This window comes from Mustelus asterias, chromosome 19 (genome assembly GCF_964213995.1).
Source record: "Mustelus asterias chromosome 19, sMusAst1.hap1.1, whole genome shotgun sequence".
In the NCBI taxonomy this organism is placed as follows: domain Eukaryota; kingdom Metazoa; phylum Chordata; class Chondrichthyes; order Carcharhiniformes; family Triakidae; genus Mustelus; species Mustelus asterias.
Window position 1 is genome coordinate 66770662 of NC_135819.1, and position 26348 is coordinate 66797009.

The 26348-nt window shown below is 41.3% G+C and overlaps 1 protein-coding gene across 1 annotated transcript; it reads left to right on the plus strand.

Moving 5' to 3' along the window:
- The first annotated feature begins 3699 nt into the window (after positions 1-3699).
- On the plus strand, positions 3700-25778 carry LOC144508037 (uncharacterized). The gene is made up of 5 exons (XM_078235754.1): positions 3700-4071; positions 10823-11134; positions 17421-17510; positions 24049-24122; positions 25428-25778. The coding sequence occupies exons 1-5, from the start codon at positions 4005-4007 to the stop codon at positions 25548-25550; spliced, it is 666 nt and encodes a 221-aa protein (XP_078091880.1). The 5' UTR covers positions 3700-4004; the 3' UTR covers positions 25551-25778.
- The last annotated feature ends 570 nt before the right edge of the window (positions 25779-26348 follow it).

The window sequence follows — 26348 nt, forward strand, 5'->3', positions numbered from 1 at the left end:
CCACATCCACCCTGCCAAAAACCCCTCAGGATCTTGTGTTTCAATCAAGTCGCCTCTTACTTTTCTAAACTCCAGTGAATACAATCCTTGCCTGTTCTACCTTTCCTCATAAGACAATCTGTCTATTCCTGATATTGGTCTGGTAAACCACAGCACAAGACAGGGTCCAATGGAGGAGCACTGTTGTGGCCTTATGTTCCACCTGGATTAGGAGGATAACTAACGAACAGAAAAGCATAGTATTTAATTTTGTTTTCTCTTGCTAATTAATGAAAACTATGTAGGAATTTTCCAGGGCCCTTAACGAGTGCATGATGCGAATTCTGCAAGCAAGAACCACGCCAAATGCAATAAACTGAGAAAGGAAGTGAAGAGGAAAATAATAGTCATAGAGAGCTGATGAACATAGAATGACAGTTGACATAAAAGGGAACTCAAAAATCTTCGACCAGTATATAAATAGCAAGTAGGTAGAAGGAGGTGGGTTGCTATTATTGGGAATAAAAGAATGATGTATGCGTAGAGGTGCAAGGCAAGGCTAGAATACTGATTGAGTATTTTAAATCAGCGTTTACTAAGGAAGAGATGTTGACCAAAATATCAGTAGAAGCAGAGATGGTGGAAGTAATGGATGGGTGAAAATTTGGAGACAGGATGTACTGGAAAGGCTGGCTATCCTTTGAGTGGATAAAGTCCAAATGGCTTGCATTCCAGATTGCTAAAGGAAGTAAGATAGGGGAAGGATTTGCCACATAATCTTCCAATCTTCCCCAGATATGGAGGATGTGCTGAAGGATTGGAGAGTGACAAATGTGACACCTTTATTCAATACAGAGTGTAAAAACATTTTTAGTAACTACAGACTTAACGACAGTGGTGGATAATGTTTTTGAAACCATCATCAGGAAATTAAATCAACATACACATGAAGAGGTTGGAGTTCATTAAGGATAGCCAGCACAGACTTGTAAATGGCAGATCATGCTTGACTCATCTAATTGATTTTTTGTTGAACTAAAACAGAGAAGGTTGATGAAGGAAACACTGGATGGGATTTTATGGCCTCGCTCATCCCAAAACTGTAAAATTCCGCCCGAGGTCAACAGATAATTCCATTGCTTGCCCCTCGCCCGCTCTGGTTCTGTGGCGGCTAAATCTGGCCGTATGTTCATATGGATTTTGAAAAAAACATTTGACAATGTACCACAAAAAGATTGGTTAGCAAAATGAAGACTTATGGAATAGGAGGATTTTTTTTAAAAATTGATTTTTGCCTTAAAACAATGAGTTATGATAAAAGGTTGTTTTTCAAATTGGAGTAAAGTAGACGAGGTTCCTTGCTAGGACCATTATTTTTATGAGATTTGATAGAGGTATACAAGATTATGATAGGTTTAAATAAAGGGCTCCTGGCTAACCATGTGTGAACAGGGGCAAACAAAAATTGAAATAAAGCCAATGGAAAGAAGTTGAGAAATACATTCAATATGCTGCTAAGAATATTCCAAGTGAATTATTTCAATTCTCCTCTATCAATATTGTTGGCCATTGCTGCTATTTATTTGAATGGGTGGATGAATCAAGACAGTAATCTGGGTGCTATGTGGTGTACAAATTAATACTGTGACTGGATGCTCTTTTTATGGGTGGATGAATTGGCATTTTAATGGCTTAAATGCTGGAGAGATTGTATACATGAGAAAATGGACAATGTGTAATTCAAAACACAAATTGGTTGGCATAAAGCCCCAGATCCACAATATTAAGTGATTAAGTTTAACTATTTATATTTAAATTAAACAAGCTGCACAGAAAACTGTGGCTGCTATTATGCCATCTGCTCAAAAAACATGCTCAGCTCACTATACTAAAAGCACCTTTAGAAGACTCAAGTTCTGTGCTATAAGAATGATCAAAATCCTAGGCAGTGACAAATTGATCTTGTATGTAACCTTAACATCAAGCATCAGATCAAGCTCAGGATGGGGTGCAATGCCTTACCCTGTCAGCTTGGGTCTTGTTTGTCTCTCTTGTGGGGATCATAAATTGAATTCAATTGGAATTTGAATTTGGTTTTAGGACCAAGCAAGGAATGGATTTGGGTCTGCCTGGGCATTGTAACTAAGAATGGAGTAAAAAAAATAGAAATCTCACATAAGTAAGTCTTCTTACAATCATAGCTGCATATAAACCATTAGTGCACCTATTACACCCTGCCACCATGTGTCTTGTCCATGTGCTGTCACTCATTGCTCCATATCCTTTTGCACTTAAGGTTATCTCATGATGCAGTCAGTTTGGCTGATGAGTTCTGACTAGTAACTTTACCAAAGTAACATCATGATATTATTTTGCCTTTTCCTGCAGTTGCTGATAACCTTTGCAGGTACGTGACCTAAGGATGGTATTTTTAGTTTGAAAATCAAAATTGAAGTTAGATGTTAAATAACCATAGAATGTGGCACCTGTATAGTGAATGATTAAAGTAAAAAGTAAAGTTTATTTATTAGTCACAAGTAAGGCTGACATTAACACTGCGAAGAAGTTACTGTGAAATTCCTCTAGTCCCCCCATTCCTGCACCTAACCAGCACTTCTTTCAGAATGTGGGAGGAAACCGGAGCACCTGGAGGGAACCCACACAGACACGGGGAGAACGTAGACTCCGCATAGACAGTGACCCAAGCCTGGAATCGAACGCAGGTCCCTGGAGTTCTGAGGCAGCAGTGCTAATTACTGTGCCACCGCCGCTAAATTACAAGTAATGATATGAATAAATTGTCTTTAGTTTAGTGAGGATATTTTACATGGATTTGAGTTCGACATGACTTATTCCTCCGTTGAGTTTTTGGAATCAGTTTTTTAAAACTAGGATAGGAGTATTTAATTTGATCTAAACCGGCGGTATCTAAATGTATTTCCATATACCACTTTACGTCAAGTTTTTAATTTAATTCCGTAGCATGCCAAAGCCTTTCACTGTATCTCTACTATAAATGCAACTAAAATCTGTAGAGAACTGATGTAAACTTTTCAAAATAAGTATTGTACATGCCAGAAATTTGTTGTTTTATACAAAATAAAGTATTCGATTTACAGATGCTTAAATCTCTTGTTGCATGTGCCGTTCGTGAGCTAGCCGTCCATGTTCCTGAAGTTTGCTTCCATTAACTATCATTCCGTACTATGTATATCCTCATATAATACTCGCTGTTCGTACAGTGCGCTTTTAGTAAAATACCATAATATTCTCAGTTATCAAGGTGGGTACAGATAATAATACTTTTCATTCTATGCTGCCTTGCATTATTATAACGCGTTACGGCTATGTTGTAAAAACTGGTTATTTGACGCACAACGGCTATATTTTGAGCCCGCTGTTGGACTTATTTCGCACACAATCGGATAATTTGTGACCATCCCCGTTCCTTCAATACTGCTTAACACATAATATTAAATTCCTCTCTCTATGTTTAACACCTGGAAAAACATCTTTAAACTTATACGCCAATAAGGTTGAAAATACAAAATGTGTAGTAACAGAGCACATTAATGTGAACGCATAAAATGTTTCATTTTGTATTTGAACAAAATGAAGTTAACGCTCCAATGAAAATAGGAGAGGCGTTTCACATATTCACTTTCGTTGCTAATAATGAATGCACAGTGGGATTTTGACTCTCTGACATTACGTTGTATTACTCTTTTCAAGCTGGACAACGGATTGATCAATGTTTACAGCAGCCTAAAACGCTTTCTGTCACAAAAGGAGACTCGATCGTGTTAAATTGTTTCTACTCGGCACCTAGTCTACAAAGATTCGAAGCTTGGTGGGTTTTCCAAAATGACCACCGATGTCCTCTCAAGACCATCGCAAATTTATCGTCCAATGGACCCCAAGTGATTCATTCTCGATATTCTGCAATACACAACTCCAGTCAGAAAGCATTCACTTTAAGGATAACTGATGTTCAAATCAGTGACACTGGAGTCTATCGCTGTGAGATGTTTAAGACCTCGCCTCCACCAACTGGTAAAGTAATAGGAAAAGGAACGGCGCTGAAAGTAATTGGTAACTATATAACTTTATAAATTAGATTTCGTACTATATTATTTTGCACATTCCTACAAACTTCAGCTGAAATGAATTCTGTACACGTTTTTGTCAGTCACAGAGATGTGAGTGCTCAGGTTTGATAGTTAGTCCGTGGCGAATTGGCCCGAGCAAGACGTTAGGAGTGCTATAATTGACCTCAGTGCCCTTAGGCTTGGGAGGTTCCTACCCTTGATCTTTATCACGTTTTCCAGATGGACGTGCATATAAATGACATTGGTGGAAGACAGAATCCGGGTCTCCATAGCAGAACAGCTTCATGATTTCCTAGGGTCGCACACGAGGAATATTCACAGGTGAGATGTTGGAGGGAACCTTTGGAGCAGTACCCCAGCAAACAGTCGGTTTACAGAGTGGTGAAAGGGAAAAAAATGGGTGGGAAAAGGGGGCAAGAAAGAAAGGAAAAGAAGTCATTGCGACAGTCATATCAAGGGTATAAACTAGAAAAGCACGACCAATATTTGAGATAACAATGCTGGCACACTGACAACCAGTATCAGCATCAAAGTATAATATATATATATATATATATTAAAATTCCCTTCACCCTACCCAAAAACTGGATTGTACCTTTGTCAATGTGCTAACTTTAACGGAGCTAATATAAATGAAGCTGTGAAGAAAACACAGATATCGCAAGCATACGTTTACCATTACTAACCAAAGTGCATAATTTGTCTCCCATGCTTAAAATATTGGAGCAGCAGCGCTCCGAAAGCTAGTGGCTTGTGCTACCAAATAAACCTGTTGGACTTTAACCTGGTGTTGTGAGACTTCTTACTGTGTTTACCCCAGTCCAACGCCGGCATCTCCACATCATAAAATATTGGAGTCATTGGAGCAAAGGTTATTTGACTTCTTAAAGATTATTCTGCATTCAAATAGCATTCCTCAATTTGGGCTAATGAAATGTTTGGTTATTTTAAAAATCAATTGTAATAACACTGGTCTTGTTCCCGACTCTTGCTTTGATAAAGGCAGACATGAAGTACTTATTTACATGCAGTTGCTATTTTTTGATCATCCACAAATTGACAATCCTCTGTTGGGTTTCACATCACTTTTAACAATTCTCTGTGTATTAATATAATTGTAAAATACTTCAGTCTCTTTTTTAATGAGTTTTGAAATTGTTTTCTCAGAATTCCTCTTAGCATCTTGTAAGTATCTACTTACAATAATTAAATTACTTGACATATTAGTTGACCCCAACAACTTTCTAGGCTCAGAAAATACTGGAAACACTAAGCAGATCAGGAATAGCATCAGTCTAAGAAGTGAGTGACAAGTTAAAGTTTCAAGCCTAACTCTTTATCAAATTTCCTGCATCTGCATCTGAAGTCAGTTTGGTATGCCCTTGAAAAAAGTTCACTTATTTTGAGAACAGTTAAAAGAGGACACACAGCACTAATTTTCCCAAATGATCTTGTTTATTAAGATGACTCATGGAATTTCATGATCATCCACGATAATGAAATATGTGCAGAGAACTGTGCACATTGTTCCCTATCAGTATTCTTAGTAGGCGTATTAATTCTTTGTTGAACAAAATGGTCAGTAAAATAACAAGTGTTAATTATAGATTCAAATACATAGCACTGTTTAATAATGAACCTCCCCCCTCCCACATTAAAATACTTTTTTAAAACCAGGAATATCAGTTTACTCAGCAGAGCAATAAATAATGCTACGTTGGGGAAAATTGATGGTTGTGTATTGTGTTACCTATTTAACTATTGGTTTTTAAACTATGGTATATTCTTGAAAAGAAAAATCATTGTTGGATACAAAATGTATTATGAATAAACAACAGTAACTGCTAGGAAGTACTATTTTTAACAATAATGGAATTTTTACTGTTACCTAGCTTTTTTAAAAATACCGTTACACTATGTACAATGAATTATTTGCCTCTATATCCACTTTGAGTCTGATATGAATAAGAAAATCCAATGGTAAAAATTAATTTGACAAATAGACTTTTTTTCAAACAAAATACAGCAGAGACTGGGAATTCTCAGCAAGCCTTAGTCATAGAGGTTTGCAGCATGGAAACAGGCCCTTCGGCCCAACTTGTCCATGCCACCCTTTTTTTTAAACCCCTAAGCTAATCCCAATTGCCCGCATTTGACCCATATCCCTCTATACCCATTGTACCCATGTAACTATCTAAATGCTTTTTAAAAGACAAAATTGTACCCGCCTCTACTACTATCTCTGGCAGCTTGTTCCAGACACTCACCACCCTGTGTGTGGAAAAAGTTGCCCCTCTGGACACTTTTGTATCTCTCCCCTCTCACCTTAAACCTATGCCCTCTAGTTTTAGACTCCCCTACCTTTGGGAAAAGATATTGACTATCTACCTTGTCTATGCCCTTCATTATTTTATAGACCTCTATAAGATCACCGCTCAGCCTCCTACGCTCCAGAGAAAAAAGTCCCAGTCTATCCAGCCTCTCCTTATAACTCAATCCATCAAGTCCCGGTAGCATCCTAGTAAATCTTTTCTGCACTCTTTCTAGTTTAATAATATCCTTTCCATAATAGGGTGACCAGAATTGCACACAGTATTCCAAGTGTGACCTTACCAATGTCTTGTGCAACTTCAACAAGACATTCCAACTCCTGTATTCAATGTTCTGACCAATGAAACCAAGCATGCCGAATGCCTTCACCACTCTGTCCACCTGTGACTCCACTTTCAAGGAGCTATGAACATGTACTCCTAGATCTCTTTGTTCTGTAACTCTCCCCAATGCCCTACCATTAACTGAGTAAGTCCTGCCCTGGTTCAATCTACCAAAATGCATCACCTCGCATTTGTCTAAACTGAACTCCATCTGCCATTCATCAGCCCACTGGCCCAATTGATCAACATCCCATTGCAATTGGAGATAACTTTCTTCACTGTCCACTATGCCACCAATCTTAGTGTCATCTGCAAACTTACTAACCATGCCTCCTATATTCTCATCCAAATCATTAATATAAATGACAAAACAGTGGACCCAGCACTGATACCTGAGGCACACCGCTGGTCACAGGCCTCCAGTTTGAAAAACAGCCCTCTACAACCACCCTCTGGCTTCTGTCAAGAAGCCAATTTTGTATCCATTTAGATACCTCACCCTGGATTTAACCTTATGCAACAACCTATCATACGGTACCTTGTCAAAAGCCTTGCTAAAGTCCATGTAGACAACATCAACTGCACTGCCTTCATCTACCTTCTTGGTTACCCCTTCAAAAAACTCAATCAAATTTGTGAGACGTGATTTTCCACTCACAAAGCCATGCTGACTGTCCCTAATCAGTCCTTGCGTCTCTAAATGCCTGTAGATCCTGTCTCTCAAAATACCTTCCAACAATTTACCCACCACAGATGTGAGGCTCACTGGCCTGTAGTTCCCAGGCTTTTCCCTGCAGCCCTTTTTAAACAAAGGCACATTTGCCACTCTCCAATCTTCAGGCACCTCACCCGTGACTATCGATGATTCAAATATCTCGGCAAGGGGACCTGCAATTTCCTCCCTAGCCTCCCACAATGTCCTGGGATACACTTCATCAGGTCCTGGGGATTTATCTACCTTGATGCACTTTAAGACTTCCAGCACCTCCTTCTCTGTAATATGTACACTCCTCAAGACATCACTATTTATTTCCCCAAGTTCCCGAACATCTATGCTTTTCTCAACAGTAAATACTGATGAGAAATATTCATTTAGGATCTCACCCATCTCTTGTGGATCCGCACATAGATGACCTTGTTGATCCTTAAGAGGCCCTACTCTCTCCCTTGTTACTCTTTTGCCCTTTATGTATTTGTAGAAGGTCTTTGGGTTCTCCTTTGCCTTATCTGCCAAAACAATTTAGTGTCCCCTTTTTGCCCTCCTGATTTCTCTCTTAACTCTACCCCTACACCCGCTATACTCTTCAAGGGATTCACTTGATCCCAGCTGCCTATGCATGTCATGTGCCTCTTTCTTCTTCTTGACCAGGGTCTCAATATCCCGAGTCATCCAGGGTTCCCTACTTCTGCCAGCCTTGCCCTTCACTATAAGAGGAATGTGTTTACCCTGAACCCTGGTTAACACACTTTTGAAAGTGTGCCACTTACCAGACATCCCTTTGCCTTCCCACATACTCCCCCAATTAACTTTTGAAAGTTCCTGCCTGATACCATCAAAATTGGCCTTGCCCCAATTTAGAATTTTAACTTTTGGGCCAGACCTATTATTCTCCATAGCTACCTTAAAACCAATAGAATTATGATCACTGGTCCCAAAGTGATCCCTCACTAACATTTCTGTCACCTGCCCTTCCTTATTTCCCAAGAGGAGGTCAAGTTTTGCCCCCTCTCTAGTCGGGCCATCCACATACTGAATGAGAAATTCCTCCTGAATACACAACAAATTTCTCTCCATCCAACCCTCTAATACTATGGCTGTCCCAGTCAATGTTGGGAAAGTTAAAATCTCCGACTATTACCATCCTATTTTTCTTGGAGCTATCTGTAATCTCCTTACATATTTGCTCCTCAATTTCCCGCCGACTATTTGGAGGCCTATAGTACAACCCTATCAAGTTGCCCTTCTTATTTCTCAGTTCTACCCATATAGACTCAGTGGCCGAACCCTCGGATATATCCCCTCTCAGTACGGCCGTGATGCTTTCCCTAATCAAAAGTGCAACTCCCCCTCCTCTCTTACTCCTGTTCTATCTTTCCTATAGCATCTGTACCCTGGAACATTGATCTGCCAGTCCTGTCCCTCCCCTGGCAGCATCTAGGGAGAGAGAAATGGAGCTTGTTGACCAATTCCTTAATGCTCATCCAGCAAATTTTCAAATGAAATAGTAGAAAGGAGAATGGAAAATAGAAAGACAAACACCACTTTCAATTAAAATCTACAAAGTGCAACTGTTCATTTATACTCTACAGATTGAGAAAAATTGAAGTGAATTTGCACCTATCAAAATTGGATTGAAATTCCTGCAAATTCTTTCCATTTCATCTGAGTTTAACCAATCACTTTTTAAAAATTGGACTCAACCTTCTTCCCTGAGAAAATTTGCAAGTTTTGGGACCATATGTGGGTTCCAACTCTGATGGTGTTCCAGTCCTGCCACCTGCACAATTTTCCCAGAGACGGCCAATCAAAGAGGCTGCCTACGGGAACCATGTCCAATTAGAGATGGCAGGCAGGCCAGAGGGCCCAATGAGAGCCAGGCGCCTCAAGAGGGAGGCATATTCTGAAGATTAAGTAAGTGTGGTCACAGCTGCAAGGCCATCATTGTAGAGGGAAGCCCCCCCACTTCCAGGATGGCCTGAGGGTGCAGCGATGGCCCTCAGATCGTCTCGGCTCCAGGATGGAGCTATTTATAGGAGATATCGGCACCTCCCTGCTCTTTTGCTGGGAGGCTGCCTCCAGGTTTTTGCCAGGCTTCCCCCTTGCGGGACTAGGTTGCGAAAAGGTCTCTGGTGTCACCAATGTGACTATAAATGGGCATCTAACTGACACTAATTCTGTATCTGTCCAAGCTGGGAATGAAAAATCTTGACCCCCGCTTACGGCAAGGTCACTCGGAAAGACTTGAGGAAACTTGGGCACCCTGAGATTCTCCAATTTGGCTGCTGGTTCTGTCTCTCCAAACCCCCACCTCTATGGGACTGAGTATATTCCGTCCATTGTTTTAAATCAGCTGTTAGGATGTCTGAAGTGGCTGACATGATCCATTTGTTTTTGGCGGTGTTGTTGGTGTATTCGGGATTGGTTACTCACTTGTTTGTGGCCACATGAGAAAGAACAAATTATGAAAAGATTGACAGACTTAAGAGAAAAAAGAAATGCCAGGTGTGGTTATGGGCAGCACAGAGTCAATGAGACAGAGGCAAGAGAGCCTGCAAACACAGAAGCCCAATGGAGCATATAGGTTCCTTGGGTAGCACCTTCCAAATCCATGACCACTAATATCTTGAAGGACAAGAGCAGCAAGTACCTGGGAACACCATTACATCATTATCTGGAAGTTTCCCTCTAAGTCACTCACCAGCCTGTCTTGGGGATGTATTGCCGTTCCTTCACAGTTCACAGTAACCTCATTGCAGTGTGAATGTAAGTCTATTTGTGACTAATAAATAAACTTTTACTTTACTTCAACTTTATTGGATCAAAACCCTGGAATTCCCTCCCTAACAGCATTGTGGGTGTACCTACGCCTCAAGAACTGCAGTGGCTCAAGAAGGCAGCTTGCCACCACCTCTTCTTAAGGGCAACTAGGGCTGGGCAATAAATGCTAGTCCAGTCAACAACACCCACATCTCGTAAAAGGAATTTTAAAAACGTAACTGGTTGAGCGAATGGGAAATTGAGCAAATGACAGCAGATACTAGAGTGGGGAGTCTGATGACTAAGAGGAAAACAAAATCAGGAAGGAGGAAATGATTACATTTAAAATATCAAAGTGGGTCACCAGACTGGCAAAAGACCAAATAAATCAGACTAGTGAAAATGAAAATTTGTAAATATTTGGTCCTATTTCAAAAGATCATTATTGACTATTAGAACCCTACCCTTAAGTTTAAGTTATATATAGGTAATCTAACTTAGTTTTCGTAGCTTTGAAATCTGAATGGTTCAATTGTACATTGGTCTCATATCAGTCTAGTTCCATTATTAATCCAAATTTCTGCCCTCTATTTCATAACCAGTTCAACCGTCTCTTTGGCTATTTGCATCGTCTGATGAAGCAGCATCTTCACCTTCACTTACTGTCACGTGCTCAGCATATAGATTCTATCCAAATGTTATCACAGTGATGTTCCAGACAACATGTCTCAGCAATCAACTCACCAATGAAAGCTCACTCAACCTCGATGGGACCTACAACCATACAGCTATCATTAACATCTCTACCAAAACCTGCACAAACTCAGCCAAATTCACTTGTGTAATTCAACATCCAGCATCACAATCCAAGATACAGCATACTATCTGCATTGATGCACACAAAACAGGCGAAGGTAAGATAAAACATTATCAGCTTCTTCAGAGTATCTATTTGCAAGAGTAAAATTTCCTTTTGACACAAGGTGGAAGAATTGTTCCACTTGCTATGGGTGAGATGGATACAGATAACATAAGTCAATCAATCCATCCACAAAGAAAATACTAGTCCCTATCCCCACATCTTGTCATCAGATTTTACAGTTGATTCAAGGATTTTTGTCTTACATGTTCTACCCAAAGGTCCATATCATTCTATGTGAAGAACTTCCTGACATTAGTAATAAATTTGTCTTCTTGTACATGTTTAAATTTGTGCCTGATGTCTCACTTGAGACAGTGTTCAGAATGGATTTGTTACATCTGTCAACTTGCTGCATATATAAAACAGAGAAGGAGTTCATAATTGATTTTATGATCTTGTTACAAGGATTGAGCAGAATAATTGTTCCCCCTTCAAGCAGAATAGGTCTGTCTAAATAAACTTTTATGAAGCTCTAAATTATTTAGCGAGCTTTTGTAATTAGCTTTAATCACTACATCCAAAACTCTTCCCCTCCTTGCTGTCTTCCCTCCCCCTGCCTTCTCTTCCCACACGTTCTCTTTCCCGCCCTCAGCCTTTTTCCCACCATCCCTCTTTCCCCCACCTTCCTTCCCCCACCCCACCCCATCTCTCTTTCCTCCCCCCCACCTCTCTTGATTGGAAATTATATTTTTACAGATTGCATCATATGTCACACAGTCTCAAAATAGACACTGTTGCTAATTGTCACACAAAAAATTTCCATTTCCGTCCATTGCTGAAGTAGAAACTGAAGCCACATTTCCTGCGGTTTCTCTGCAATACGTATTTTGAGCTGAGCAGATTGCATTTCAGCTCATTTGAGACCAGACTTATTGGTCCTGCCAGAGGTGGAAGCGGAGGAGTGTGGGTGATGATGACAGTTCCCTATGAGGGATGTTATGCTCTTCCTCCTTAGTGACTGCCTCAACTTTGATCCTCCAGATGGCTGGAGGGTGCCATCTGTTGTGGCAGAACTGGCATCCATTCCAAACATCACCGCCACTGACTGATGAAGGCTACTTAGTACGGCCTGCATCCTATGAATGGCAATATACAGTTGTTCCATGTGCTCTGTGTGCTTCTGTATGTATCTCTCCATGATGTTGGCCACTGTCCATATTGAAAGACTTATGCGCTCCAAGCCCTGAAACATGATGTTGTACAAGAGCCGAATGGACTCCTCCATTCCCACTCCATGACCTCAGTGAACTCTGACATCGGGGAGCACATGTGTTGCTGCAGGTTTAAATGGAGCATCCTTTGCTTTGACTCCCAAGACCCTGCATCTGTGCCCAGCTGAGTAGGGCTATGCCTATCCTCCATTTTCTCAGGGGGACTATCCACAGCTTCCTCTGCCTGTCCTGCATGCCCATGACATGCTTTTCACCCAGTGCCACCCCGTCTATGTATGTGGGAAAACACACTGAGGTGATTGTATCTGGTGGAGGCTGTGATTGTACAGCATGGTGGTGCTTGCTGTGCTCTAGCAACACAACCTAACAATGGGTCCAGGAACTGGTTTCCAAGTCTCAATGAAAGAACCTGACATGAGAAGAGATTATGAAAACTAGCTTTTGAGAGCAGGAACCTCTTCATGTTGAGATTGAGTCTTTGCATGCCGTCCGATGAGTCGGAGTGCAATGCATCCCGTTAATCTCTGCATTCCGGTTTCTATTCACCATTTCCAACTGAGAAGCCGGTCGAGTCTTCACTAACTTACTTGTGGTCAGCAAATCTGGGGGTCTCTATCATTCAGTCTTTCATAATGCTAACACTGGAGCAGCATGGTGGTTAGCACTGCTGCCTCACAGTGCCAGGGACCTGGGTTTGATTCCTGGCTTGGGTCACTGTCTGTGCGGAGTCTGCATGTTCTCCCCATGTCTGCATGGGTTTCCTCCGGGTGCTCCAGTTTCCTCCCACAGTCCGAAAGATGTGCTGGTTACGTGCATTGGCCATGCTAAATTCTCCGTCAGTGTACCCGAACAGGCACCAGAGTGTGGCGACTAGGGAATTTTCACAGTAACTTCATTGCAGTGTTATTGTAAGCCTACTTGTAACACTAATAAATAAACAAAACTAAATAATGTAAATGTTGGGTAACATTGTGAACCTATTTTCCTGCAATGACAAAAGGGACAAAGATAAAGCCCTGCTGGCTTCTGTCCAATGCCAATAACTAATATTTCTAAAAGGCTGCATGTATCAGTGTTGGAAATACCTCAGCAATGCTATGACTCAGAGTCTTGCTAAGGAGTTAGCGAATATCCTGTCACACATTCCTCCCATGTTCAGGAGCAACATGTGCTCTCAGGCCGCTCAGCTAGTACATCTGTACCCATTGGCCTGTTCTGAGGGCTCAATGTTGTACTCATCTTGCCCGGGTAAATAAAGTCACTGAACCTCTTCCTGCACTGCATCAGTTCCTTCTGACCACACACATCTGTTAATGATCTCCACCACCTTGTTCTAGGCCAGCATGATTTGTGAGGGTGGCCTTCCCCTGCTTCACCCAGAAAGAAGACACCCCTCCTCTCCATTTTTGACTCAAGGAGGGCCTCCAGGCTGACAAAAACAAAGCAAGGACAGCCCTGTCCCAGGTCCCAGGCCTCTGTCTTTCTCACTTCAAGTGCAATACAGTAAGTAAACCCCAATACAGCACCCACAGTACAGGTTGCTCTGGTGGGTTTAAATTGGGCAAGCTCTCCTTCAGATTTACCTCCCTTCTTCCTGCTCCCCCATCATCATGGACAATAATTGGCTGCACAACATGTGCTCCAGACCTCCAGCCAATCAACAATCCCCTGTCAAAATTGGGGATTGTGACTGCTCCCCCCTCACCCAGCCCCACCCTGCTGGCAGGACCAGGCTTGTTGCCCATTTCCCAACCCTGGAAGGAAAATCAGACCTCGAGAGTAATGAATTCATGTGACTTTATGGATTTAGCTGTTAAGAAAACACAAAGACCGGAACTCTACCATCTCGCCCGCCACTGAATTGGTGCGTGCGAGGGCCCGACAACAGAAATCTCCGTTGACCTCAGGCGGGAATTTCCAGTCTCGCCCGAGCAAGTCCGTAAAATCCTGACCAAAAGGTCTACAGAACAACATGGAATCTGCAATCATAGATTAAACCATTTAGATGTGCTAAAGCAAGCAAAATAAATAATAATAATAGGTTACAACGAGACAATTAGTATTACATAGAAAATTGAGATTAAAGATTAAATCATCACCATTAGAACAGAAAAAAGGTATTAACTAAAAATAGGAAATAGAAATTCACTATTAAATAAAAATACTGGCACTGGTATAATGTGTCATCTGTGTAGAGGGGACAGATGGATTCCTTTTTAAATTGTGGTAACTTTTGACATATACAACAAAAAATGAAAGCAGTCTTGCAAGACTTACCAAAAAATAAATATGGCTGCACAAATTAGAACCTCTTCTAGCGGACGCCGAGGGTAAAGTTTGGACTGTAATTTCGTCTGGAATCTGGATATACAAGGTTATTACCATAAAATACATTTTCTGGAAAGATCATATGAAGACAGATCCTTTTCTGGCTCAACAAAGAGGTGGGCTAACCCTGGGGTCTATTTTGATCGGGACGCAGCATAGCATTGGTGCAAGTACATCCAATTTTCATTAAACACAACTAAGCAAGGATTGCTCACCTGGACTCCTGAGGAGAAGAATCAACTTCCCGTCGCTTAGTAGTACAGAACTTGACCAGGATAAATGCAAGAATGCCAAATTTCAAAAGTTTGCAGTAATTTATACTACGGGAGAAAAGGGTGCTGATTGGTTGACAAGTGGACGTAAGTAGAATGTGCCCCAATGAATTTTCAGGGCCTATAATTTTACCTCAAAAATAAATTTCTGTAAGATATTAATCTTGATTCCTTGTCCTTGGGTGGATGTACTGCGGGCTTGCGGTGGACTGAAAAGATTGAGTATGTGGACTTTAACAAAGAGGTTGTGCTGGAATCTTTGAATGGCATCAAGATGGATAAGTCACCGGGTCCGGATGGGATGTACCCCAGGTTACTGTGGGAGGCGAGGGAAGAGATTGCAGAGCCTCTGGCGATGATCTTTGCGTCGTCGATGGAGACGGGAGAGGTGCCGGAGGATTGCGGATGTGGTTCCTATTTTCAAGAAGGGGAATAGGGATAGCCCAGGAAATTATCAACCGGTGAGTCTAACCTCAGTGGTTAGTAAGCTGATGGAGAAGATCCTGAGGGACAAGATTTATGAGTATTTAGAGAGGTTTAGTATGCTCAAGAATACTCAGCATGGCTTTGTCAAAGGCAGATCATGCCTTACGAGCCTGGTGGAGTTCTTCGAAAATGTGACGAAACACATTGATGAAGGGAAAGCAGTAGATGTGGTTTATATGGATTTTAGCAAGGCATTCATAAGGTCCCCCATGCAAGGCTTCTAGAAAAAGTGAGAGGGCATGGGATCCAAGGGGCTGCTGCCCTGTGGATCCAGAACTGGCTTGCCCAAAGGAGGCAGAGAGTGGGTATAAATGGGTCTTTTTCTAAATGGAGGTCGGTCACCAGTGGTGTGCCCCAGGGATCTGTTCTGGGACCCTTGCTGTTTGTCATTTTCATAAATGACCTGGATGAGGAAGTGGAGGGATGGGTTGGTAAGTTTGCCGATGACACGAAGGTTGGTGGGGTTGTGGATAGTCTGGAGGGATGTCAGAAGTTACAGAGGGACATAGATAGGATGCAAGACTGGGTGGAGAAGTGGCAGATGGACTTCAACCCAGATAAATGCGTAGTTGTCCATTTTGGCAGGTCAAATGGGATGAAGAAGTACAATATAAAGGGAAAGACTCTTAATACGGTAGAGGATCAGAAGGACCTTGGGGTCCGGGTCCATAGGACTCTAAAATCGGCCCTGCAGGTGGAGGAGGTGGTTAAGAAGGCGTATGGTGTGCTGGCCTTTATCAATCGAGGGATTGAGTTTAGGAGTCCGGGGATAATAATGCAGCTATATAAGACCCTCGTCAGACCCCACTTGGAGTACTGTGCTCAGTTCTGGTCGCCTTACAGGAAGGATGTGGAAAAGATTGAAAGGGTGCAGAGGCGATTTACAAGGATGTTGCCTGGATTGAGTGGCATGCCTTATGAGGATAGGCTGAGGGAGCTCGGTCTTTTCTCCTTGGAGAGACGTAGGATGAGAGGAGACCTAATAGAGGTATATAAGATGTTGAGAGGCATAGATCGGGTGGACTCGGAGAGGCTTTTTCCCAGGGTGGAAATCGCTGCTACGAGAGGACACAGGTTTAAGGTGCTGGGGGGTAGGTACAGGGGAAATGTTAGGGGGAAGTTTTTCACACAGAGGGTGGTGGGCGAGTGGAATCGGCTGCCGTCAGTGGTGGTGGAGGCAAACTCAATAGGGTCTTTTAAGAGACTCCTGGATGAGTACATGGGACTTAATAGGATGGAGGGTTATAGGTAGACCTAAAAGGTAGGGATATGTTCGGCACAACTTGTGGGGCCGAAGGGCCTGTTTTGTGCTGTAGTTTTCTATGTTTTTATGTCCCTGAGGGCTTCGTATACATTTTCCAGATTAATGAAATAAGTTTATATGGTTTAATAGTAATTGTAATCACACCACAACTTTTGTAGAGCCCAAATAGGGTGCGAATGCTTCTCAGAATGGTATCACACCACTAACCAAAAGTTAGCTCAATTGACAACTCAAATGCGAATTATATGGAACTTCATGCATTGGGGTGGCACAGTGGCAAGCACTGCTGCCTCACAGCTCCAGGGACCTGGGTTTGATTCTCGACTTGGGTCACTGTCTGTGTGTAGTTTGCACATTCTCCCCATGTTTGCGTGGGTATCCTCCCGGTGCCTCCCACAGTCCAAAGATGTGCAGGTTAAGTTGATTGGACATGCTAAGTTAGCTCTTAGTGTTCCAGGATGTGATAGGTTAGAGGGATTAGCAGGGTAACTAAACAGGGATAGGGCCTGGGTGGGATTGTTGTCAGTGAAGGCTCGATGGGCCGAATGGCCTCCTTCAGTACCATAGGGTTTTTATGATTCTATGATGCAACATAAGATACCCCATTCTGCAATGACCTATTGATGGAGATGAGAAGAAGGATGGAGCTCTGAAATAAATTGCTGCAGGAAGGCAGCTACTTGCATAAGGCTAAATGTGTAAAATTTGAGTCTTAGCAGGTTGGCATATGTTGATTACAGAATTCATATTTTACAGGTCATAATGGACAGCTCTGGACATCCATATGTAGCGGAACAGCTTGTATTATTCTTCTTGTGCTCTTCTTTCTCAAAAAATGCACATGCGGTAAGTGGATCCCAAGCAAACAAAGTTCACTCCATGAGGGGCAAAGTCTGTTTTCAAACTCTGATGACTCTAAACCACAATCCTTACTCCTCCTCCCCTCAGAATCAGCAATCTGCAAACTGTCCATTTGGCTTTAAAGTGATTTAACTGTTGGTGATATAAATTTGCATCTTAAATACCAATAAAATGTTCCAAGTTTTACATTTCCCTGGCTTAGACCGCTCAACATTAGTGCCTTTCTACAATCACCTTATGCATTTACTTCCTTTGTTCAAAGTCTTGGATTGTGCCATTTCCTCAGTTGTCTTCCTCACAAAAAAACAGATTTAGTTCTATAAACTCTCTTCATTAATCCAATACTCAAATCTGTTTGTAATTCCCCTTTTGTGAAGCCTGGCCACTGCCTCTAAATCCAGTCATAAATGATGTCTCCATGCATGAGTGCAATGTTCAAGGTCATTTCATTCCTCCAGCACTAATTTAAGAATGTAATTACCCAGCATTATTGACAGTGCATGTTATTTAAAAAATCTTTTTGTAATATTCCATATTCAATATTTATCAGTGACTGTTTTTTTGATAATGGTCTGTTTTCAGTTTGAACAATGATAGTCCAAATGATACACCATTATCATCAACTGATCAGGCTCTGAATGTTAGAATCCAAAAAGTAAAAAATATTATATTTATGATTTGCACATGATGTGAAAGGAATATACTGAAGAAAGTTAATTTCCCATGATATAAAGGGAGTCTATACCAGCTGTGCATTAATGGGAATGCATGATTATAATTATAGGCCTGAATTTCCCACTGTTCAGCACACAAATTCAGTGGGACTGCAAGTAGATGTGGAACCCATTCCTGGGCAAAATTGCATTGTCAATGTAACTTCACGCTGGGTGGCCAATTAAGGCCCACCCAGCATGTAATGCATCCTTGGGAAGGCTGGAAGAAGCAGGTAGATGCGTGAATGAATTGGGCACCAGTTTGATTGGGGATTTCGCAGGCAGCACCCTGAAGGCTGCCAGGGGCTGTGGGAAAGGCAACGGGAGTGTTCTTCACAGGATCAAAGAAAAAGCTATCTGCAGCACCTAATGGCCTCAACATCCAGTGTACACAGAAGGTGGGAGGGCAAGTCCGGTGGACACTCTGCACCCTGTTTCACAGATGAGTGCCTGATCATCCTCCGGACAGGAGGTCAGTGCCAGGTGTCATGTCCTGATGCCCAGGAATGGGAAGAGGAGGCCATCGCATGTCACAACAAAGTCATGAACAGAGGTGGCAACCCAGGTCAGTGTGTACGATGTGGTGCACTGAATGTGGATCCAGTGCTGCAAAACTTTCAACAATCTTCTGCATTTGGCAAGGGTGAATACAGAGATGGTATGGAACTGCGGGGAGATATGTACTTGGGTGGCCATTCCTCATCACCTTCAGGTAAAAGAGTGTGTGCCAACTTGCATTGAAGCCTTTGCTAGCCAATGTTAGCCTGAATACATTGAAGGGGAAGATGTGCCACTGTGCCGCACCCCACAACCTGGTTTTTGGGGCATTGGTCCAGGCTGGAATGGTACTGCAGAGAGAAGGAGCATCAATAATGAAATCAGTTCTTCCCTTTCAAGAGAAGAGAAGCATAATGTGGTGGAGCGGCAAAGAATGGGCAGGGAAAGCTGTGGTAGCATAACATCTATGAGTGTGATATGCAGCAGTTGAACGCAAGTTCAGGAACAGCGGAGGAGTGCAGGGCCAGGAGTGTAATACGGAGGTTGAACGCGAGTCCAAACTCGAATTCTGCAGAGGTGGAGCATGAGTCGAAGCTCATGTTGCAGCGGTTAAAGGGCAGAGGTTGGAGGTCAGCGGTCGAAGTCTGACAGTTGACCCTCAGGAGTTGAAGAGTATGGAAGTCTTTGTTGTCCTCCTTTGTATCTAATTGTCTTTGAATAAATAATTCAATTACTTTCACCTGCAAAGTAATTGTAAAGCCACCAATTATTACATTTGGCAATGAGGTAAATCGGGATTCCAGTCACCAGCTCACGGAATCCATGGGGGATAAAGTCTGCCCATTATAAAAAAGTCTCTGCAGCAAGTAAGTAAAGAAAATGCCCCTTTTTGAGAAAATCAATCCTTTTGATCCAGAGGCTGAACACTCTGCTCAATATATTGAAAGACTCCGTTATTTATTTCCCACTAATGAAATTACAGGGGAAGATGAGAAAAAAGTCATTCTGTTTATGGTATTTGGACCTCAGACGTAAAATCTTATTAAAAATTTAACACCACCAGAAACTCCAGATAGTAAATCTTTTGATCAACTCATAAATTTATTATTATAACCCTAGACCGTCGATCATCATGCAGTATTTAAGTTTAACTCTGCGGTAAAGGATCCATTTATGTCAATTGTGACATAAAAGGCAAGACGAAGAAAATTGGCTGAGCCATGTGAATTTGGACCTTCACTAAGTGACCTCCTGCAAGACAGATTAGTTTGTGGCGTAAATAACTTAAACATACAAAAAAAACTACTGGCAGAAGATAAGATTTCCTGAGAGAAAGCCATGGAAATAGCTCTGGCAAGTGCGGAGAGAGGTGCTCTAGAGTTGCAGTGCATGTATAAAGGCAAGGTGAATGAGCAATGGCACAAAACTTTGGCAAGTTGGGAGGACAGAGCTTAGAGTACAGAAGAGACAGAGCAGAAACTCAATGTGCAAGGCAGGAGACAGAAGAAAAAGAAAACAGGTCAAACCAGCCAGAAATTCTGATGAATGTTTTAGATGCAAGGAAGATCAACCCACAGAAAAATTTCCAGGATTCTGTCTGTCTGTTTTGGCCACAATCGGAGAGGCCACATCTGAATCAAGCGCAAGTCAAACAGAATATACCTAGTTTAAACAAAAAACTCCAGTGCACAGTTTAGAATATGTTTGAGAAGAGGAATTTGAATTGAATAATGTAAAAATGAGTAAATCGGATCTGATAGTAATAATACCGTTGGTAAACAGGCGGCCATTAACCATGGAAGTAGATACCGGTGCTTCTGTTACCATCGTAGGGGAGCAGACATTTAAATACCTTAGAGGCGGAGTTCAACCCCTAAGTTAAATAATTCAATAGAATTGGTTGAGGATTCAAGAAAATTTGTAACAATTAACACCCACAAGGGTTTATTTCAGTACACCAGGTTACTTTTGATGCCTCTTCAGCATGCGCTATCTTTCAACACACTGTGGAAAGTTCATTGCGTGACAAAGTCAAAGTAGCGGTATACCTAGTTGATATTTTAATAACAGGAGTTTCCCCAGAAGAGCATTTGGCAAACCTCAAGGAGGTGCTCAAGAGATTCAAAAGGGCAGGGGTGCAACTTTAAAGAGAGAAGTGTACTTTTCAGGCCTACAAGGTCACTTACCTTTGATTTAAAGTTGTGCCAAGGGACTACACCCTCTTTAAAAAAATTAGTAAAAGCTAAAAAGGAAGAACCAGCACCTAGAAATGTCTAAGAACTGAAATCTTTTTTGGGCATGGTTAATTACCATGGCCAGTTAATACCAAATCTATCAACATTACTGGCACCATTAAACCTGCTTTTCAAAGAAAAATCAACATTGGTATTAGAGTGAATCACAAAAGGAGGCATTCTAAAAAGTTATATTTGCCTAACAGTTTTCAGATTTACTAATGCATTTCGATCCAAAAAGAGAAATAATCCTAATATGTGATGCTTCGCCAGTTGTTATGGGGCAGTCTTGTCTCATAGAATGGAAGATGGCCCAGAACGGCCCATTGATTTTACATCAAGAACCTTAACTGATGCCGAGAGAAAATGCTCCCAAATTGAGAGTTTAAAAATTCCACCAGTATGTTTATGGGTATCATTTTATGATCATCACCAATCGCAAGCCATGATTAGGGTTCGCGAAGACAAGCCTATTCCTTTCAGCCAGAGTACAATTATGTGCTCCAACATAAACCAGGTACCAAACTACCAAATGCAGATGCCCTGAGTCACCTTCCACTGCCTCGAACAATATCACCACCAACAGTACCACAAGAAATAGTGTTAGCCCTCAACTTCTTGGATACGCTACCAGTATTGTCAAACCAAATCCAGAATTGGACTCAAAGAGACCCAGTCCTGTCCAGAGTAAAGAGGATGGCTTTCCATGGATAGCACTTTGACTTTTCAGCTCCGCAAAGATGAACTGAGCTGTGAAGACGGAGTGTTAATGTGGGATCTAGAGTTGTGCTCCCTGGCCCAGCAAGAGCAACATTACTGCAAGAATTACACAATGCTCACCCAGGTCAGACTAAAATGAAGATGCTCACAAGAAGTTATATTTGGTGGCCAGGCATTAGTAAAGATATTGAAAATCTAGTAAAGCATTGTGATCAATACCAATCGCAACAAGCAGTGCCTCCTTCGGCTCATTTGCACCCATGGAAGTGGCCTGGCTGACCTTGGTCACAGTTGGTTACATGTGGATTTCCTTTTCTGGGCACTACGTTCCTAATTATCATTGATGTCCATTCCAAGTGGCTTGGTATTCATGAAATGAAAACAACAATGTCATCCGCAACAATCGAAAAGTTACAACAAACCGTTGCTACGCATGGCCTGTAGGAAGGTTTGGTCTCTGATAAAGGCACTGCCTTTACAGTTTTAGCAGCTTATGAAAAATAATGGAATAAAACATGCGTGTATGACATGCTATCACCCAGCCTCAAATGTCTTGGCAGCAAAAGCTGTCCAGACTTTCAAGACAGCAATGAAAAAACAGCAGCATTACAATTGAAGCTTGCTAGATTCCTCCTCACTTACAGGACAACACCACACGTTACTATGGGAGTGTCCCCTGCACAATTACTAATGGAGAGGCGCCTCCAAACAAGACTTGACCTGGTGTTTCTAAATTTATTCGTGTGGCTTTTGCTACCAAATAAACCTGTTGGACTTTAACCTGGTGTTGTTAAACTTCTTACTGTGTTTACCCCAGTCCAACGCCGGCATCTCCACATCGTTTCTAAATTTACCAGGGAAGGTGGAAATGAAACAAGGTATACAAAAGGAATATCACGGTTCTGTTCAGGGTGATAGGTCATTCAAGGACTTAGTATTCGTTAGGAACTTTAAATTTGGTCTAGCCTGGGTCCCCAGGAAAATTGTAATAAAAACAGGCCAGCTGTCTTATCCGATTGACCGCCAAGTAAGAAAAGTAAGGAAACACGCATGTCACACAAAAAAAAGAGAAAGTAACATAATACAAACAGAGAGGGATAATCCAGTAGCATCTATCACCATTCTTTCAATAGTGCCAAGTTCAGTTGGACCGTTTATTTCGGATAAAGGCACTTGTGTTGTTCCCATGGAAACTGGAGCAGCTGGTGTTTGGAATGTAGAGCGAGTAAGACGGCAATAAATACCTGTGTTCCCTGACGCCTGGTTGTGGAGTGAGTTCTTGAGGATACTCCTCAATAGTAAAGAATTTAACAATCTTAAAGGGGCTTCAAGTCAGCATCACCATGAGGTCTCCTGCTTGTCTTCACCTTCCCCACATCCACTACACCTCCCCAACCCCTGCAGAACCCAAACCCTAAAATTCACAAACATGTAACACCATCAGGCAATTTTTTTCAGTGTTGCTCACACAATCCACCTTCTACAATGATCCAGCTGCTAGCTAGGGTCTCCCTGGCCAGTCAAGAAGTGAGCCACTAAACCAGGGCCCAAAAGTCAATCTTTTTAGTAAGGCATTTTGTCTTTAATTTCAGTTATTTTCACAAAGACCAGCAGGTCAAATTTTTCATCCTGTGCCATTCATTGAAAATAACACCATCAGGCAATTTTTTTCAGTGTTGCTCACACAATCCACCTTCTACAATGATCCAGCTGCTAGTCCAAAGATGTGCGGGTTAGGTTGATTGGCCATGCTAAAATTGCCTCTTAGTGTCCTGGGATGGGTAGATTAGAGGGATTAGTGGGTAAAATATGTAGGGATATGGGGGTAGGGCCTGGGTGGGATTGTGGTCGGTGCAGACTTGATGGGCCGAATGGCCTCTTTCTGTACTGTAGGGTTTCTATGATTTCTATGATGATGATTTCTATGATAACATTGTGAACCTTTGTTAACTGTTCTTTATAGATAAGCTGCTAATTTTCACAGCTCAATAATGGTGTTTAGTTTATCTCAGACTTTCAGAGGTCTCTTTCCCTGTTATCGACTTCAATGTTACTTGAAATAAATGTGTAATGTTTCCAGGTTAATTGGGTGACCTAAGTCCTTAACTGAGTTATGTTTCATTTGTGCTCAAGTCATTCTGTTACGAATGATAAACACAAATCACAAACATTTATTTACGTAGTTCCTTTTTTCTCATTAGTCTTTGTTCTTTCAGTTTGTAACTAACTTCATGTAATAATATTAAGCAAATATCAGAAGATGATATAAAATATATTGTTATACATCATGCAGTTCACTGCCTACAAAATATTTTGCTACAACAAATTATTCTATGTCACAATTAACATTTTATATAGAAAGAAAAGGAACTCAAGAACAAAAAGGAACTCAAGCTAGTCATGGAAGATTGCACCGTAGGCAAGATAACACGGTAAACTTCATTTGTAAAGTATGAATATGTAAATTGAGACCTAGCATCTGTTATGAGTTCAAAGCAGATGACAAGCCTGACCCTATTCAGGATTGTTCTGCAGTCATCAATAAAAAGTATTAAATAAAAGCTCTTCATATGCAATTAGGCCATATGAAGCAGACTGGCCTGGTCTGAGAGGATATGGGCAGCCAGACTTTTGATGAATTCAAATTTACGAAGGGTGGAAGATGGGACCCTGGCCAGGAAAGCATAGGAATAATCAAGTTTAAAGGAGAGGTGGTGGTGTAGTGATATTGTCGCTGGACCAATAATTCAGACAACCAGGGCAGTGCTCTGGGGACCAAGGTTCCAATCCTACCATGACCGATGGTGAAATTTGAATTCAATAAAAATCTGGAATTAAAGTCCAATAATGACCATGAAACTATTGTTGATTGTCATAAAAACCCATAATAATGCCCTTTAGGGAAGTAAATCTGCCGTTCTTACCTGGTCTGGCTTACATGTGACTCTGGCCCCAACAATTAGGGATGGGCAATACATGCTGGCACAGCCAACGACACCCACATCCCATGATTGAATTTTAAAAAGGTTTCAGCAGGTGGCCAGAAAGAACTGACACCAGGGGTTTGCCAGTGGGAGCTGATGCTGAAAGGATAGAAGGTGCTCTTGGATTCATTTGCCACTGACAGTCAGTAGTTACACTGGAAAAATCTGAAAAATAAACCATTCAATAATAGAAAATGATGGAATAATGTGAGTGGAAAAATAATAAAATTATATTCATATGAGTTTCAGAACATTTCTTATTACAACTCTTTGCAATGACTGAGGAATTGAGTGCTGAAGCTATGATAGTAGTCCAAACACAGATTGTTTTGATTGATTGCCGTAAAATGTTTAATATAAGCCATTAGCTCACTCAAATTGGTATGTGAAACCATTGTCAAAACAAAAAAAATGAATAAATTAAAATCACTCCACTCTCTGCTCACCTCAGTTGAAGAGCAAATGTGTTGTTTATCTGTTGAAAACTTCTGGTGAAGGGCATAAGAACAGCAAATGTGTAAAGAACAAGTCAGAGAAAATGAGATAAAACAAGTGCCAAATTTATATTTTAAAGTGTGTCGGTTGTACAAGGAGGGCGGGCTGAGGAAGATAAGTGTAGGAAAAGCAAATGCATTTGTATGTCTATCCCATTTTAATAGTAACTTCGCAGATTTTCACAGTAACTTCATTGCAGTGTTAATGTAAGCCTACTTGTGACACTCATAAATAAATTTAAACTTAAAACTTTTGCAGGATGAGAACAATGGAAGTAATATCTACTACGCAGAACTGGAATTAGGAAACTTGCAGAAAGTAAGAAAAAAGGAAGAGGAGATTGTCTACAGTACAGTGCTTTTTTCAAAATCTGATGAATAGGAAGAACACCCAACAAATACTGACAAATCCACTGCTTACCATGTTCAAAGTAAACTAGTCACAACAGCAGTCAACTGGAATTAAAAGAAAGCCAAAGCAAGTATTTTGCCACGGGCATGTACCACTGAAATGAAGCAGAACCTTTAACCTTCTGAGTACCAAATTCATTTGAAACTTACATGTTCATTAACAGTTAAAAATAAACAAGAATCATCTGGAAAAAAATCTTAAATCAAACTGCTGCATCCAAATTCTTCTTTGTAATCATTCTCAGTTTTTTCACTTGCATTTTCTTGGAATTGGATAGTTAGCTGTGTGTTGTAATTAGACATTAACTTATATGTGCTTTTGTGCTCCGTGATTATACATGTTTGTATATCTTTTTTTCTATACATGTGTATCTGCTGTCTGAGTGCTCCATTTGAGACTGTGTTGTCTTTGTGTACTGCATATGCTCTAGCTGGGTTTTCACACTATATATGTGATCTCTGCATATGTTATTTTTGTCCATGCAATGGTTTCCTGTGCGGTGTGGGATGTGCAATTTTGTGCATTGTAAGTGTGGGTTCATGTATGTGCAGAGTAATTGTTTAAATTTAGTCTCTTTGTGTGCAGTTGTTTAAATTACAAATTTAAATACATATTTAAATTCTGCAACTAGAATTTAATCAAAATTGTTACATAACCGGCTCAGGCCAGGATGTTTACCTGATCAGGGCACAGGAAGTGAAGCAGGCAAGGAACGTAATTTCACCTCGCTGCTCACTTTGCCAGCACCATCCCAGCCCCGGGCCATTT

Bases quoted from the DNA above. Each gene is read 5' to 3' on its own strand.
- LOC144508037 (XM_078235754.1), top strand. From the start codon at position 4,005: ATGTTTAAGACCTCGCCTCCACCAACTGGTAAAGTAATAGGAAAAGGA. The intron at 4,072-10,822 runs GTAACTATATAA...TTTCATAACCAG, and splicing joins AACGGCGCTGAAAGTAATTG to TTCAACCGTCTCTTTGGCTA. The intron at 11,135-17,420 runs GTAAGATAAAAC...CATATTTTACAG, and splicing joins TGCACACAAAACAGGCGAAG to GTCATAATGGACAGCTCTGG.